We start from the raw sequence: 18,199 nt of genomic DNA on the forward strand, positions 1-18,199 counted from the left end.
CAGGGCCGGCTCCAGAATTTTTGCCGCCCCCAAGAGGCCAAAAAAAAAAAAAAAAAAAAAAAAAAAAAAGCCGCGATCACCGGCACTTCGGCAGCAACTCTACTGCCGCCGCTTCAGCCGGACGTACCAGCCCCTTCCATAGGCCGCCCAAGCACCTGCTTGCGGCGCTGGTGCCTGGAGCCAGCCCTGACTACAGCTGAGGGAATATTAAGATGACAGAAAAAGCAAACTTGGCTGCTCTTCGTACACATCATCAACAATATCTAAAAGGGCAAAAAGTGAGGAGGCTTAACCATGATTTAACTTTGCCTGGATTCTCGTTGCATCCACTTTGCACTTGATAAATACAAATAATATTTTGCATTAATATAGTGATTTTCAACAATCTAGCCTTGCTCCACCCCAAGACTTTCACTGGAAACCATCAGAGATAACAGCAAACAATTGAAACCAACAATTGGAGATGAAAAAGGAACATTACGACAGAGAATTGCCACGACTATGAATAAAGATAAATGACTTTTTCAGTGTAACACATGGTGGGGAAAGGTACACTGTATCCTTTTACTGAGGAGACATCTTGTGGGGTTTTCATGAAAAATTTAATCCTGGTTCCTGTGAAGCCAGACAGCTCTGCAACAGACTGAACTTTGGTGAGGAGAGGGGAAAACCTAATTTAATAGACTGAAAAGACAAGTGTAGATCCAAGTTTGTGTTTTACTATTTTTTTGTATTGTACCCAGTTTTTTCAATCACTCCTCCTTATTTCTAATATAATGTCTATCCTTTTTTAAATAAACTCTCTTTTGTTTTATTACAAGTTCTCACTGTCAGAAGCAGGGGTTTAAGGTAAACGTGGAGTACACTCTCCTTTGGTGGCAGAGGATTTGGGATTTCTATGAATAGCCAGTGTTAGAGTTTGGATATCACGGGGGAACACTTCAAAGGGACTCAGTTACTGGGGTGCACCTATCGCTAACCTGCATGGTGAAGTCAGGGCTGGAGGAGAGCGCTCAAGTGGCTGATAGCTCCCTAATGCCACCAACCTAACACCCAGCCACCCCAGGCGAGATTGCTTCACGCTAGAGGTAACAGAGTGACCCCAGTCCTGGATGCCCTGAGAACCATCACAATTGTCTACTGGAATTCTCCTTCTAAAAAGCAACAGAACAATTCCATGACTGCTACTGTAGCAGCACACAGATGAGGTACACACCCCATAATGTACACAAGATATGGGAATGAGGAAAAAAGCCAGCAGAGCCAGATAGTGATGAATCCATTGGCCTCCTCCATCAAAACTCATGTACTCTGAAGGACAGCAAATCCCAGCTGAGTTGTTCAGTTGCAAACAGGTGTGGACTCTCTTATGAACTCTAAGGACTCACTCCTCCCTAACATAACAATTCACAACATCCAGGACCTTCTTCACCCACTGAGAAAGGGGTGAGGACTGGGTATAATCTTTATATGAATTAATTTTCATTAAGATTGCAAACAGATCAAAAACAGAATTTGTACTCTGTTAGTCTCCATTGCATTTTCTGTCAAAGCATTTATTATAGTTTATCATATGGTTCAGTCATAAGTACAAATCTATTACAAAAAAGCTAAACTAGTTAAGTTAATTTTATGAACTATTCACTAAAAGTTGTTTGGTTTTATATATTGTATAGAATTTATACGAATTATTACAAAGTAAAAGTATTTCTAGGAACTGAGGTTCATAACTCAATGTACATTAGTTTACACCCTTAGTACCAAGTGTTTAGTATACAGCATTATGTTATTCTGTCACAGAAATTCAAATAAATAAGATTTCTAGGGAAACATCAGCAAGGAGAGAAACATTTTTTTTAAAGTGTTACAATATTAATCTACCGTGTGCTTGCAAGTTTAAATCATCATTATCTATGCCAGATTAGATTTGAACATATTTAAAAAAAACAAGGAAATAAATCACCTGTGATTTTGATTTTTTATATCTGCTTTAAGAGAACACTGTCAATTAAATTGGGGCTGATATCTGACCCATTTTAAAATTATTATAATTTGAAGGAAAATTCCCTCCATTTTAAAATATTTTGTTTTTAAATCCACCACTCATTTTTATTTTGTGCTCCTTTGTGATATTTTGCAATACATTTTATAGGCTGCATGTGAGTGACTATTGTTATTGTTAATACATATCTCAATATTAAAATGAAGTAAGAGTATAAACTTTCTATATAAGAAAAATCACTTACTTTTATAGCAACTGAAGTTCTTCAAGGTTCATGTATATATTCCACTCTTGGTGTACACACACCCCATGAGCTGGAGATTAGAGTCTTTTGGCCAGCAATGCCCATTGGGGCTGTGCATGCACGGACTCTCCTCCTGTATAGAGGACTTAAAGGAAAGAGCAGGCCCAATCACTACTCAGTTACTTTGCCGCCACAGAATCCAAGCATAATAGCCCTCCATAGTAGTGAGGAAATCATGGAATATATAAGGACAATACATGTTGAAGAACCCCAATTACTTTAAAGTTAAGTAACTTTTTTACCTCTTCAAGCACTCATCCATGTGTATTCCACTCTTGATGACGCCCAATGACCTGCTATGAGGAGGCGGGTGCTTGGAGTCTACTTAAACAATGTTTGCAATAGAGTTCTGCCAAAAGAGGCATCAGACTTCAATGCTTCCATTGAAGCTTTGGTGGTAGGGTGATATGCAGAAATGTACTTTAAACAGAGCTAATCAGGAGTCCAGGTTTCTTTAAAGAGAGGAAATAGTCCAAGATAATAAGAATCTGTGAGGCAATAAGATACAACTGATGCTGTTCACGTCAAGATATAAACCTTCTCCACTTAACAGCATACATTTGTCTGATGGAATCCTTCCTATTATTAGTCAAAATGTTCTGGACATCTGAGGAGCATGACCGCTCTATGTCTGACATCCATACAGTAGCCAGGCAGCAAGATGGAGAGAGACTAGGTTCATAAATCAGATAACTCTGTTTGTCCTGGGATATCAAGTCTGGTAGTAGGGGTAAGGGTCTTGGAGGATGAATCACTAAGAGCATCAACTCCAAGTACCAAAACTGCCTTGGCCAGGCAGGAGGTCTCATGATGAACCAGACAGCAACTTGTCTCATCTTTCTGAGTACCTTAGGAATAAGAGAAATTGGTATGCATACATTCAGTACCAAGGCCTAGTGAATGAGAATGCATGTGAAATCCTGGGCTCTGACCCCATCTGGAGCAAAAACTAAGACACATGTTGTTTTCATCTGTCACAAACAAGTCTATTGAAGGATTACCTAAATCCTGAAAAAAATGGGTGAATTGCAGAATCTTTCATTATCCACTTGTGGTCTGCTGCAAAGTGTCTGCTCAGATTATCTGCTAGGGCATTCTGAAGACCTAAAAGGTGAATCTCTGTGAAAGATACCCGATGTCAAATGCACCAGTTCCACAGCCGAAGTCTGCATATGGAATTTTAACTTTCGGATGTAACTCTTCAGTTTCTTCAGCATATGATGGGGTGAAGGCTCTCTTTCTGTTTTGGGATGAATAAGTACCTTAAGCGGCACTCTTCCTCTTTGCTGCTTTAGCATGTCTTCGTTGGCTCCCAGCCTTAATAAAGGAACCCATCTCTTCTCTGAGCAGTCTCTCTCAGTATTTCAGAGGGATATGAAAAGTAACAGGGAAGGTGGGTTGTATGTGGCTTGGAGTGGAACCTCCAATGTGCAATCAAATTGGATTATTTCCAAAGTCCAACAATCTGTTGTCATTTAACGTCACATTGTAAGGAAATGAACCAACAGTCCCCTAATGGAGGGGAAGAACAGGTAGTAACTGGAGTGAAGACTCCAACTGGTCTCTCACTAAACCTGCCAAATCTGATGGCATCAGGGCACTGAAGAACCTGTCTCTATCTCTATGGGCTTGTGGCATAAGGGCCAGGACATCAAGCACTGACCTGGAGAATGGCCTTCCCTGAAGCAAATTAGACAAGTGTGTATATTGGACTGTGGGAAGCTGGGTCAGCCATGACATCCAGAACTGAACCTGAAAACCTCTAGGAACTAATCTCTGCAATGGCTCAAATGCTACCAAAAACTGATCGAAAACTAAATCTAATAACTATTTACACAAATATATTCCGGGGGGGAGGGGGAGGCAGGAGGTTAGACTTTGGATACAGCAACATTCCTATACCTGCAGCTTGCTGTAGAAAAGAAGGAACTGAAGTGATTGCGGCTGCATGGCCACAACAGGCACTACTTACTGGAAGATTCAAAAGCTCCGCAGCCTCAGCAAGAACGCACTTCATATCTGGGATATACAAGAATGCACCTCAAAGAACAGTATTTGTGTTTCAAGTCAATATTTCACTGGTCCAAAAATATTTGAGTATAGATTAGTTGTTCCATAGAGTCATAGTAAAATAGTCAACAGCAAAACAATTTAATATCTTAATATTTTTAAATACAAAAACTTTAACCTTCAGTTTTCTAAAAGCTTAGTGATATTCTCTGAACATCAAAACCTCAGTTGTAGATTTGCTATTCATGGGATAATAGTTATAGATTTTCATACAGGACATTTATTACAAAAACAAATATAGGATAGATTTCTGCTTTGCAATTATTGCGGTCTTCTGAAAGTGCTATAAGATTATTATTTCAAAAATTGTATTTTGTTTTTAGTTCAAGGGTTTTTATCCATACTTAAAGCAACAGAGAAAAGCTGGTAACCTTTGTGTATTCAATATTTATGAACTACACACTGAACAGTAACATGAGATAATTACATTTTGTTTCACTTTTTAGTCATGTTACCTAAATTAAAGAAGCTTGTCATGCTCTGCAGTCTCCTCTTTCTCTTGAGCTCTAACTATAAGCACCAACTGAGTAAGAGGAAGGGGAAACAAAAGGAAGAATTACTTTAAAATAAAAAGTCTACTTTTTTAATGTAGAATGTGTCATAAAAAATAAAATGTTCTTTGAGTTTCATAAATAGTTTGATTCTATCACTCAATAAATAAAAGTCTCTAGTAATAAAATGAGATTCACAAAGAAGTGTGAATGGATTTTTTTGTATATATTATATATGAATGAGATGAAACACAGATACATCTTGGTAACTTAACCAAAAAGGATAAAAATCAGGAAATAATATTGCCTTGAATATTTAAAGGGACAATTACTACTTAAAAGCATAAAATCATGCTTCAGTTGGATTTTATTTTAAACAGATATTAAGTGACATTTAGCATCACGTTACTTGAGTGAAATAAATGATTTCAGTATTTTCACAGCTTCTTTATGCTGTGCATTTGACAGCACTGTGTAGTTTCACTCTTTCTGCTCTACAAACAGTTTCCTGAAGTTTCTCCTGCTTGTGTAGGTCTCCCATAGCAACAGAAAAGGCAAAAAAAAAGTTTTTATTTATTTATTAACAAAATAAACCACAAACATTCGCCAAGCTACTTGGGACCTGGTGACATGCCCAAAACTACTTTTACCTCATTCATTAAAAATGGACTACATTTCAGAATTGATAGTGTCCCTTTAAATCTTGGAGAAAAAGTCATGAAAAAAAAAATCCATGATGGTTACACATTGTTTGTTTTTAGAATAACTTGCATGGGGTAAAGTAATAGTTTGTAAAATATATTTATCTTTTTTTTAATTTACAATCCAGTAAAATAAACAGCTTGAATTTCACACACAGTGGGGAAAAAATGCATGAAAGAGAGTTCAAAGCTTAATTAAAATACCTGTATGTCTATGTGACATTCTATACCTTGGGGGAGCATCCTCTAACCCCCATATTCCTCATTTATATATCATCATGATATTGCATATAAAACAGGCCATGTGAGGTATCAGGGGAAAGGTTATGATCTGCTGAAAGTCACTGTTCTATCGAAATATGTATATCATTAGTGTATATGAAGTTATGAGAATTGTGTTGTATGGTAGTCACTAAAATATGCTGTGGGTCTGGGAAGCGCCCAGATACTAGCTCTACAGAGACAATGCCAAGGAAAGTAACCAACGCCCAGGTGGGTGTCAAACCCTTCAACAGCAATTGTCCAGCAATGGAGCTACAATTCAACGACTCACCTGCATAAGGCCACACCAGGCAAATTGCTTAACCTAGCCTGGGGACTCAGCAATGCTCACTAGACATGCCTAGACTTGTGTTCTCCAAGCACACAAGGACTAAGGGTATAAAACAGAACACAGGGACCCCATGCTTCGCCTTTCTCCTTCCCCCACCTATGCTGCAAGCAAAAAAAGACACTCAAAAGACTGAAGACTCCAACAGAGGATACTGGCCCAGGTTTAAGGAACAAACCTGTATATTAATGATTGCAATATCCAATGGGATGAGAAAAACTGTTGAATCTAGATGCCCAACCTAATAGGATTGATAGTTTAGACTGCGTGCTTATATTTTCTTTTGATAACTAACTTTGACTTTTTGCCTTATAATCACTTAAAATCTATCTTGTGTAGTCAATAAACTTCTTTTATTGTTTAACTTTACCAGTGAGTTTGCCTGAAGTGTGTGGCAAATCTGTTCCAGTTTGCAAAGGCTGGTGTATATCCACTTTCCATTGACGAAGTGGTGAACCAATTAATAAATTTGCACTGCTCATCTTGAGCAGTGCAAGACGGTATATTCCTGAGGTGCAAGGCTGGGAGAGATATGGCTGGCACCTTTGTGAATGGCTCTGGGAGCATTCATGCAATCTAGCTCGGTGTGGGGCTCCACATGCTGTTGTGCTGAGTGATCACAACGCCTGGAGGAGTTTACTGCTTGTCATTAGCAAAGCATTGTGAGAGACAGCCCAGGCTGGAGAGGTAAGGGGGCACAGTGGTCCCACAGTCCCAGGCTGCACCCAGAGATCCAGTCACAGTTTAATAATAGCTAACTAAAAATTGGCCAAGCAGTCTTGCTGCAGTGCAGCATACAGCCAAGTAAATATCCAAGTTCTTCTCAACCTTAATCTTGAGTTCCCTGAACAGGTAACATGCTAGGGACCTAGAAGAAGGCAGCATCTTGCATAATTCTCAAGCAACCACCTCTGAACATCCCAGAAGCTGTATTGCTGGCCTCTGGAGGGTATTGAGAATATAAACAACCTAAAACAAAAAGGAGGCTTGGATGGATTAAAAACCAGAAAACATTTCCAAAAAACCCCTGTCATATCACCTCTTTCTATTAGCTCAAGAACCCCAATTAATTTTGTAAAGAAGCTATAATACCATTCTTCACTGTCTAACTTAAGCCATGGCATCCCTCAGTATTATAAGTTGTATTACCCTGGCAACAAACACTACTGATAAAAAATAATTCATTTAATAGAAATATGTCTTGAAAGTGAATATAAACCAAAGCTATGTATTTAACATTTATTTAAAGTAAAAAAAAACTGTTCGTTACACTGTTTTGTTAAGGTTCAGATACAACTGTATAGCTACAATAATACATACTGTTCTCTATTTTACCAGACTCCCTTAGGCTCTCTCATCACCACTATCCCTGGCCTACTATTCCGCTTCTCAGCCTTGTCAGTTAAGGACTGCTGCTTGGCCCTCAGCTTCACATGTCTGTCTCTACAATTCTATGTTTTTTTTCTTCCTCAGCCTCCCCCAGGAACTTGATCTTCCTGATGCTGAAAGTACAGAGAGAATGATACATTGAGGGCCTGACCTATGGGTTACTGGACCCCACTTCTCTCTATTACTTGCACACGTCAGAAGCTTGACCTTTGACCACTTTTCCTTTTCTGTTATCTCACTTCCTAGAGATTAAACAATTTTATTACACCTGTTACCTATTCAAAACAAATTCCACTGCTATTATAATTAAATATATCAACCAATTGGGATGTGAGAAGCTCTTGTTTGGAATGAAATAACTGACCTATTCACATACTGTGCCTCCTAGCCTTGCTCACCCTTGGGGGCTTCACAGCTTCCCACCACACCCTGCGTTGCAGCATGTCCTACCATACAATTTTTACTCCTGGGAAAAGTTTGAGGATCTGCCCCAAGTCCCTCTTAGCTTTGATCATTAAATCTATCCTTTCCAAGAGTGATATCAAGTCTGCTTATTGACTGCTGCCAGTGCATCCTTCTGACTTCATCCTTTTGGATTTCTCATTCAAGGGACAATTTTATTTTGATAAAGCTATGCCCATGGAATGTGCAATATTCTGTTCAGCATTTGAGAAATTTAATACAATGCTTCACTGTGCAGAGATGCAGGAAGTAGTTTACAGCAAGTAGTGCATTAGTCAGAGAACTTTTTGTTTGCGGGCAGGCCGAATTTAGATGAGTGTGTTAACCTGATGGACACCTTTCAAGCCATGGCTTAAGAACTGGGGGTACTTCTAGTGGAGGGGAAAAAAAGAGGGACCTTCCAATATACTAATCTTCCTGGGGATTTAGATAGGCACACTGGCAGGTATATTGCGACTCCCTAAGAATAAGATTCAGGAGCTACTGGGCTTGATTAGGAGAGGTAGAGAGGCCTATGACAGGCGGGGCCTTGCTGGTCGAGCTGGGGCGCCCCCGTCAGTCCAGGATGTGGGTGGCCCGCTCCACCGCTCAGTCGTGGGCTTTCCCGTTAAGCGGGTGATCTCTGCCAAGTGTAGGTGACCCCGTCCAGGGGCCAGGCCAAACGGGTGGTCCGTGGATTCTGAGCGGCAAAACTGTCTGTAGGATTAGCCCCCTGGTCAGGGAAAAGCAGCAAGCAGGCTGCAACCCCGGGCTGCCTCCTTTTATCTGAGTTCTCCACTAGGAGCATGTGCAGCAGGGAAGAGGGGGTGTGGCCTCCTGGGCCCACAATGAGTGGTCTACCCCTGGCAGCCCAGTGCGGGGCTGGTACACCCCATCACACACCCTTCTCCTCAAGTCTGGACCAGATGGCGATCCCCCGTTACTCCCTTCCCCTCCTACCTCAGAAAAGAATTCCGCATTTGCATGGACTCGGGTGAAGTACCTCAAAATTGTAGGGTTGGAGGGCAAAGTGTCACCTCATAATCCTGGAATTAGTGTCTTTCATAGAAAGGAGCCATCGGAGGGATGCATGAACTGTGATAAGCTGGAAGTGGTTCCCAAGGAGGTAGTATCATAGTGCTTCAATGGCCCATTTCACAGCCAGTGCCTCTTTCTCAATCGTTGAGTACCTGGTCTCGCGAGGGAATAACTTCTTACTCAGGTAAAGCACCAGGTGTTACTCTCTATCATGCTCTTGCAATAGGATGGCTCCCAGGCCTACTTCTGAAACATCGGTCTGAAGTATAAACCTTTTTGCAAAATCTGGGTGAAAAAGGACCAGCTCCTGACTTAATCATGCTTGCAAGGCGTTGGAAGCATACTCGCAGTCCCGGGACCATTGTAACTTCTTGGGTTGGTAATTTTTTAATCAGGTCTGTCAGAGGTGCTGCTAATGTGGCAAACTCCAAGACAAAGCATCTGTAGTAGCCGGCCAGGCCTAGAAACTGTCTCATCTGCCTCTTGGTCATGGGGTTTGGACTGTCCTTCAGGGCTTGGACCTTATCCGCGAGTGGGCATAGCTGTCCAAACCCCATCGTGTACCCCAGATATGTTAGCTCCTTTTGCCATAGGTGACATTTGGAGGGCTTGGCCGTCAACCCAGCTTCTCCAAGAGCTTACAGCACAGAGGTGAGGTGTCTAAGATGGTCCTCCCAGTTGGTACTGTACATCACTATATCGTCAATATAGATGGCCACGTATTGCTCGTGTGGCCACCATAACTGGTCCATAAGCCTCTGAAAGGCCACGCAGCCCCATGTAGCCCAAATGGCATGGTCGTCAATTGGAAGAGGCCGAATGGTGTGGTGAAGGCTGTCTTCCCCCGGGATGCTGGAGTCAGAGAGATTTGCCAGTATCCTTTTGTGAGATCAAGAGTGGATATGAACTTGGCATTCCCCAACCATTCCAGTAACTCATCTACCAGTGGCATAGGGTATGCATGAAACCTGGAGATCACATTTACGTTCCGAAAATCTATGCAGAACCTCATGGACCCGTCTCGCTTGGGAACAAGGACAATAGGACTCCTCCACTCACCATGGGATTTCTCCACAACCCCCAAGGCTAGCATCAGCTCAAGTTCTTTCTTTATGATCCCCCACATCTTCCGGGGCAACCGTCAGTGATGATCCCCCACTTTCTGTCCTGCGCTGGTGGCTATGTGATGGTGTACACCATCTTAGTCTGCCCGGACCAGGTTGATAGAACAGTTGAGAAAGACGGGATCAGTTGTTGTAGTTGTTGCTGTCTTTCTTCATTGAGCTCCTGCCCGATGTCAATCGTTGTTGCATCGGGGAGGCTCAAGGCATCCAGCCCTAATTCCGGGTCAGTTGGGTAAAAGGCAATTAGCATGCCTTCCTGGGCTTTCAAGGCCTTTAGGAGGTTGACGTGGTACACCCGTATCTTGTACTGCCATCCGGGCAACCGAACCTCGTAATCTACCGGTCCCACCTTTCAGACTACTTTAAACGGTCCTTGCCATTGGAGTACCAACAAGACACAATCACCAGGTTTGAAGGTCTGCAGACAGGCATCCTGGTTGTACCTCTGCTCCTGGGTCTGTTGTGCTTTCATTAGGTTCTCATGTGCAAACCCACCGAGCCTCTTAAGAGCATAAGAAAGGCTGTACCGGGTCAGACCAAAGGTCCATCTAGCACAGTATCCTGTCTACCGGCAGTGGCCAATGCCAGGTGCCCTAGAGGGAGTGAACCTAACAGGCAATGATCAAGTGATCTCTCTCCTGCCATCCATCTCCACCCTCTGACAGACAGAGGCTAGGGTACTCTCACAGCTATAACATATAGGGAACAGACCCAGTAACCCGGGTTGCCTTCCGTACAATAGTTCAACTGGGGAGAACCCCGGGACGCTTGGGGTGCCTCCCATATCGCAAACAGCAAGGCAGGTAACAGTTTATCCCAATGTCGTGGATCATCCTCTACAAATTTACAGAGCATCAATTTCAAGGTCCCATTAACTCTCTCAACTAAGCCATCAATCTGGGGATGGTAGACAGAAGTCTTCAGGGCCCGGATGTTAAGCAGCTTGCATAGCTCTGCTATTAGTCAGGATGAAAAGTTGGCACCCCAGTCTGTCATAATCGCTTTTGGTATCCAGACTCTGGCAAACATTTCTAAGAGTTCCTTTGCTATGGTGGCTGCCGTCATTGAACACAAGGGGACCGCCTTGGGATATCTTGTTGTATAGTCTACCACCACCAGTGTGTAGCAGAACCCAGAGCTACTCTTCTCTAAGGGCCCAATTAGGTCCATGCCTATCCTCTCAAATGGCACTCCTACCACTGGGCGGGGAATCAGGGGTGCCTTGGGTATCCCTTTGGGACTGGTGCGCTGACACTCCAGGCAGAAAGCACAAAAATCACTTTACTTCTTTATGGATGCCAGAAAAACCCAAGGGCCACCTGGCATAGGGTCTTCTCTCGCATCAGGTGTCCATCCCAGGGCACCAAGTGTGCCAGCCACAGCAAGTCCCACCAGAACTTACATGGCACCAGCAGTTGGTGGATCACTTCTTGGTGGGTCCCTGGTCATCTGATATAGGCGCTCATTGTGGTCCTCAAAGCGGGGACCTTGGGATGGTGTCCCTTCCTCCTCGGTTGGGGTCAATTGCTCCCATGCACGACTCAGTGTGGGGTCCTCCCTTTGCTCTCTCAGGAAGTCCCCATCCGTCACCAGTCATTCACGCGGGACGTGGTCTGGAGTCCTCAGAGGGGCCCGGGGGGGGGGGGGGTCATCCTGTCCCTCTTCCTCCTGCTGGCCCAGGAGTCCCCTCGCTCATGATCTTTCCTTTGTTTCCACCGGCGACCAGTTCCCCCATTCTTGCATGTAGGGTGACCAGATCACCAAAGACAAATATCGGGACGCGGGGGGGGGGGGGGGGGTGACGTGGGGGGGCGTGGCGGGGGGGGGTGACGTGGGGGGGGGGGCGGGGCCAAAAAAAAAAAAAAAAAAAAACTTCCTCCGCAAGTGCTGGAGGGAGGCCCGGGAGACTCAGGGGAAGCGCGGGGCCGGGGTGAGTAACAGTCCGGCCTGGCCCCGAGCAGGCAGGACTCAGTTGGGTGGTAGGGCGAGGAGGGGGGCGGCCCGCGGGGCCAGGCGGTGGCTGTTCTCACCCCCGGCCAGCGGGACTCGGGAGCAGCCGCTGCTGCAGCTCCCACTGCCGCGGGGGAGGAAGCGGCCATGGCGCTTGGCGCCCGCGGCTCTGGCGCCCCCGAACCCCCCGAGCCGGGGCCTGCTGCGGGGACCCAGCAGCGCGCACGCTGCGCCCAGCCCCTGGCCAGCGTCTGGGCTGCTGCCCAGCTGGTGCTATCCCGCGGCGGCCCCGGGGTGGGGGCAGCAGGCCCCAGCCCCCCCGTCCCGCAGGGGAACGAACGGGGCTGGGCTGCCGATGCCTCCACCCCGGGGCCACCGCGCGATAGCACCAGCTGGGCAGCCCAGAGGTGCCTAGCCAGGGGCTGGGCCCAGCGTACGCGCTGCTGCAGGCCCCGGCTCGGGGGGTTCGGGGGCGCCAGAGCCGCCGAGCGCCATGGCCGCTTCCTCCCCCGTCGCCTGGCCCCGCGGGTCGCCCCCCTCCTCTCCCAACCACCCGAGTCCTGCCTGCACTGGGCCAGGCCGGACTGTTACTCACCCCGGCCCCGCGCTGCCTCTGAGTCTCCCGGGCCTCCCTCCAGCACTTGCGGAGGGAGGGGGAATGGTGAGCCCGGGGAAGAGGCGGGGATTCGGGGAGGGAGCCAATCGGGGGAGGAGGGGGCGGAGTCGGGGCAGGGGGGGGGGGGGCGCGAGCACTTCCGGGCTCGAGGCTCGGGGCATTTCCTTGTTTGTCCGGTTGTCCCGACCGCACGTCGGTCGGGACGCGGGACAAACAAGGAAATATCGGGACGGTCCCGATAAAATCGGGACGTCTGGTCACCCTACTTGCATGACCTCCCCAAACCAGTGCCAGTCACGATCTAGAACTGTGAGGTATTCTAGTTTTTTGGCCAGGTCAACCCAGCACATCTCCTCGCGCCCGCCCACCTTCAGTTTCACCTTGGTGGCAGGGTAGGGTTGTACCTCCCCATGGATGCACTGGAGGTATATGGGGGCCTCTGTCCAGTCTAGTAACTTCACCAGATTAGCCAAACCCTTGTATGGGCTGCAACCCGAGTCAATAGGATCGGCTACTAGGGTGCCATTGACCTGCATAGGGACGATCAGTTTCAGGGAGCCTCTTTGCCAGACCTGGCCATAATTACAGTCCACGAAAGAGCAGTCACGTCTGAAGTGCCCCACCTGGCCACACTCATAACATCAACCTTTCAAGGAGTCTTCCTCTGAGTTCAGTGGTGCCGGCGCAGGCCCACCAGCTGGAACCTCTTCCCCGCAGGGTCGCCCACAAGGTCTCCACGTAACTCTGGGGTGGGAATATTAAAGGGGGCATTAGGAGATGTCTGGGAACACAGCTAGGTATGGATGTGGAGAAAGGCAGCTAAGCTAACTGCTGGTAACTCTTTGTGATGGCTGTCCAGTGCCATAAGGAAGGGATACAGGGATCAAATAAAATTGATTGATAAAGGATTCAAAGCAGGGGAGGGCAAACTGTAGCCCACGGGCCAGATCCGGCCCATCAGGGCTTTCAATCCGGCCCACGGGATTGCCAGCCCCGTGGCGCAGCAGGGCTAAGACAGGCTCCCTGCCTGCCCTGGTCCACACCGCTCTCAGAAGCAGCCAGCCCCACATCCCTGCGGCCCCTGAGGGAGTGGGGGGCAGAGGGCTCCGTGCACTGCCCTAGCCTGCAGGCACTGCCCCCCGCAGCTCCCACCAGCCAGGAACAGGGAACCGCAGCCAATGGGAGCTTCAGGGGTGGTATCTGCAGGCAAGGGCAGCACCCCATCTCTAGGAGCCACTGCCGGACATGCTGGCCACTTCCGGGAGTGGCCTGCCTTATTCCTGCTGTGCGCCGCTGCCACCCCGGAGCCGCTCGCACCCCAACCACCTGCCCTAAGCCCCTTCCTGCACCCCGCACTCCAATCCCCTGCCCTAAGCCTTCTCCTGAACCCCGCACCCCTCCTGCACCCTGCACCCCGAGCCCCCTCATGTACTCTGCATCCCTCCTGTACCCCAACCCCTTGCCCTTTCTGCACACCACACCCCTCCCAACTCCGCACTCCCTCCCACACCCCAACCCTCTACCCCGGCCCTACATACAATTTCCCCACCCAGATGTGGCCCTCAGGCCAAAAGGTTTGCCCACCCTGATTTAAAGGAAGTAATTAAACCACATCCAGTGTCTCCTGTCCTTCTAGCATAGCCAGACAACATCCAATTGTTTGTTTTTTTTGTGGTATCTTACATTCTGTGACAAACTGAGGAACAACTAAGCAGTATCTCTAGATAGTTTGAAGATTTTTTTAACAAGTTATTGGTTCAAGTAACTTCTGTAAATGTGTGTATAACTGTAACAGGAAGTGCTTTGCTGAAAGGTTTTGGAACTTCCTGTCACAATTTTATAGAGGAGTGTTTCTCCTTAATTTTTGAAAATGTCAATTCAGGTAGACTTATATTAATATATCTGGTCTTTCAGCCTAATGCAATCCCGGCCTCTGATTGCTGATCCAATGCCTGGATAGTAATAATATACACCAACCTTTTCAAGCTGGTTTAGGGCCTGATTTTGCAGGGGATTGAATGCCCTAGGGCATGTCTACATTGCAGCTGGGAGGCATGATTCCCAGCACAAGTAGACAGACTCACCTGCATCCAAGCCCGCCCAACCTCCTGGGTCCGAGCTTGAGCGGCCAGTGCTGCAACATCCACACCGCTAATTTTAGTGTGTTAGCTCGAGCTGAGTTAGTGTGAGTTTTTCTACCTGTGCTGGGAATCTCACCTCTCAAATGCAGTGTAGACAAACCGCACAGAGTTCTGGGCTTCAATTTGTTAAGAAAGAGTTTTTCCATATCATGTTTTCTCAAAGGCAGAAGGGGGAGCGGTTCTGCCCTTTTTAAAAAAAAAATAAAAACATTTGCATGAAAACTGGAACTTTGTTTTATGCATTCATCTCCTCCAAATACTTACTTCCCACTTGCAATAATAATTCTATATTTGTTTATGACATAACAATAACACATAAACTCTGACAAATAAACTCTGACAAAAATAATGGATTATGATTATGATTTTAGGTAGGGAAGAAGTAGGCAAAGCAAATTAAGAAACAAGTATCTTGTTTTTGTCACAAAACACAGAACATTCAAGGTAGAAAAATACAGAAAATATGGGTGGAGGCGATGTATGATACTGAGCAGGGAAGTTAAGGATGCTCCACATAGGGCCAAAATAATGGATAACCTGACTGAATTGTCAGGTTACCCCCTGATACCTGACTGAATTGTGTGACTGCTATAAGTACCATAACACTTGCTTCCTAAGTAGAAAGCTCTCCAAATTAGGCATTTGTTTACTTAAACAGTTAGTCAACTTCCTATCACAGAGGAAAAAGTGTTTCATCTCACGACATGCCTGTTTTTCACTGACCATTAAAGAAGCAATCCAAAAGGTTCTTTACAAACCTAAAAATCCCATATCACAGTGCAGTGTCATGCTGCTATGTTACCAGGCCATCTATGGTATTTTTCTTTTTTCTTTTTTTCTTTTCAAAGAAATACCCACTGCCACTTTTTTTGGCCAAGCTGTGTTTCGGTCCCATATTTTCTGAATTGTTTGGAAGTAAGAAACCTGAATCTTTAGCCAGCAAAAAACACAGGGGGGGGGGGAGGGAATTAAATATGAAGAACTTGTATTTGTTTTCTTATTTCTTTCTTTATTTCCACTTTTTCCTTTAATTGTTCCTTTTCCTTCAGTTAGTTAATTGCCCTCAAAGCAATTCAATAATTAACTCAATTCATACTAGTTCAGAGCTAAGGATCATAAATCTGTTTGCAAACTGACACACATGGCTTGCAGGACACTCCATAAACAAGACAAGTGCATTATTGCTTTGGAAAAGGCAGCTGTTAGTCTAGCAGATTCACCACACAAAACCATTCAAGCAAATCTGATATCTAAAGCAAAATGAAAATGGGGCTTTTCTAATAGCTTAATGAAGTATTTCTGCGAGACTGTCACTGAGTCTTGTTTGGTTTGGTCAGCTGCTCCAATGGCTGCTCAGCAAAAGATTTTTTGTTTTAATTTTATTTTGAAACGTGAGTACACACATATATTTATCTATCTAGATTTTAAAAGACAAAAAGACACCTATCCAAGGTATTAGGCGCCCTATCACCTTCATTATTTACACAATATAATTGAATCCCAGTAGCACTGGAATAATCATTCCAACTAGAACTCAGCCAGCCAGATATGTACAAAAACCCTTTTCCACCCTTTATTGTTATGGGAAGCATACCCGTAGCCGTTTCCAAACATTCTATCAAACAGATGTCCTTTACAGTATCTAGGCTATTTTGGACCAAGTTCCAGAGTCTGGAGCCCTCACAGAGAACACACTGTCAGCTGCCCTCTTTCTTTTATAATGAGAGAAGCCAAGTTCAGGAACTCCTGCTGTCTGCAGTTTGGTAGTATGACTCAGGGAAAGAAACAATCCATCAAATAGGCCAGTCCCAAGATGTATATGACCTATAAAGCCATATATAACACCACAAACTCCACCCAAAGATTAAAAGACAGCCAATATAGATCCCAGAACACTGACGTCATATGCTCCCTGCTAGATGTCCCATTCAATAAGCAAGCCACAGCATTATCCACTAGCTTCAGTCTCCGGATGGTTTTGAGGTGTAGCCCATTGAAAAGTGCTCTGCAATTGCATAATAGGGAGGTAACAAAAGTATGGATATCAGTAGCAAGGTCTGCATCCAAAAGGAAAATTCACGATCTCCTAGCCAGATAAATATGGTAAAAAGCTGACTGGATTACTTCTGTTATACGATCGTCAAACAACAGTTTGTGAACCCTAAATTGTGAATCCTAGTAACTAACGGCACACATACTTCCTCAATAAAAAGAACTGATATTACCTCTGGCATTTCCACACATCTTTAAAAATAAAAATAATTTATATATTTTTAAAGAAAACCCTATTTTATAGTTATTTTATAGCAATAAACCACTTTTATTTCAATTTTTAGTGTAAGTTACCCTGAAACAGGAAAAAGTACAACGGAACTCTGATTATCTGATCTAACTGGGCCCAGGACCAGATCAGATAATCAAAAATTCAGGTAATCAGGAGAATGGGCTGGACTCTGGCTGTTAGCCCCCCCAAGGGCGGCGGGGCTGACAGCCCAAGCCCTGTCACCCGGTTGGGTTAATACGGAGAGCCAGATAAGGGAGGCCTGGATAAATGGCATTTTATTGTATTCTAATTATTCACATCTTCTATTAAGCAAAAGTTTGTCATATCGAGATTCTGAAACCTGGTTAAAATCATTTTTTAAATAAATCAGTTAAAATTCTCAGAATAAGTTTGATTTCATCCACACAACTTTATCATCTATTAAATTATACATCAATTTGAAATCAAGATGATTTTTAAACAATAAGTTAATTAAGAGCTTAATGTACTTGCCCTTAGTCCATATACCAACTTGCCCTTAGTCCATATACCAACTTTTGTGGTTTCACAATCAGGTTTCATTATGTTCAAAAATGTTTCTCTCTCACCTGTTGCTGCATGAAAGACTCACCCAAACAAAAGGGGAAACTGACTGATAACCCATGAAAGATTATGAAATTGACTATTCTCAAAATGTTGAGAAACACATGAAGCAAACAAACTAAAACAGAGAATTTTTTCTTTCATCTCTCAATTATAATAATCGTAGATATAATTTATCAGAGCAGTGGATAAAATATTTTCACACACACGCATATAGATTTTTAAGTTGATGGTATTTTTATGGCCCTGATCCAATTTCTATTAAAGTCAGAGGAAAGACTACTATCCAATTCAATGGTATTGGATCAAGTTCTTAAAGAAATACAGATGGTATTTTACTATATACACCTCTACCCCAATATAACGCTGTCCTCAGGAGCCAAAAAATCTTACTGCGTTATAGGTGAAACCGCGTTATATGGAACTTGCTTTGATCCGCCCGAGTGCGCAGGCCCC

The 18,199-nt window shown here is 44.7% G+C and overlaps 1 protein-coding gene across 8 annotated transcripts in view; it reads right to left on the reverse strand.

The window, feature by feature from the left end:
- Nucleotides 1-18,199, reverse strand: part of SYT14 (synaptotagmin 14) — a 210,480-nt gene that overhangs the window by 153,264 nt on the left and 39,017 nt on the right. The window contains exon 3 of one of the 8 annotated variants that reach the window (XM_065589526.1): nucleotides 4,832-4,899. The exons of the other annotated variants lie outside the window; for them this stretch is intronic. Coding sequence (XP_065445598.1) covers nucleotides 4,832-4,853 — 22 coding nt within the window. The 5' untranslated portion in view covers nucleotides 4,854-4,899. The remainder of the gene's footprint in view (nucleotides 1-4,831; nucleotides 4,900-18,199) is intronic. 8 annotated transcript variants of the gene reach the window in all.

This window comes from Chrysemys picta, chromosome 3 (assembly GCF_011386835.1).
Source record: "Chrysemys picta bellii isolate R12L10 chromosome 3, ASM1138683v2, whole genome shotgun sequence".
In the NCBI taxonomy this organism is placed as follows: domain Eukaryota; kingdom Metazoa; phylum Chordata; order Testudines; family Emydidae; genus Chrysemys; species Chrysemys picta.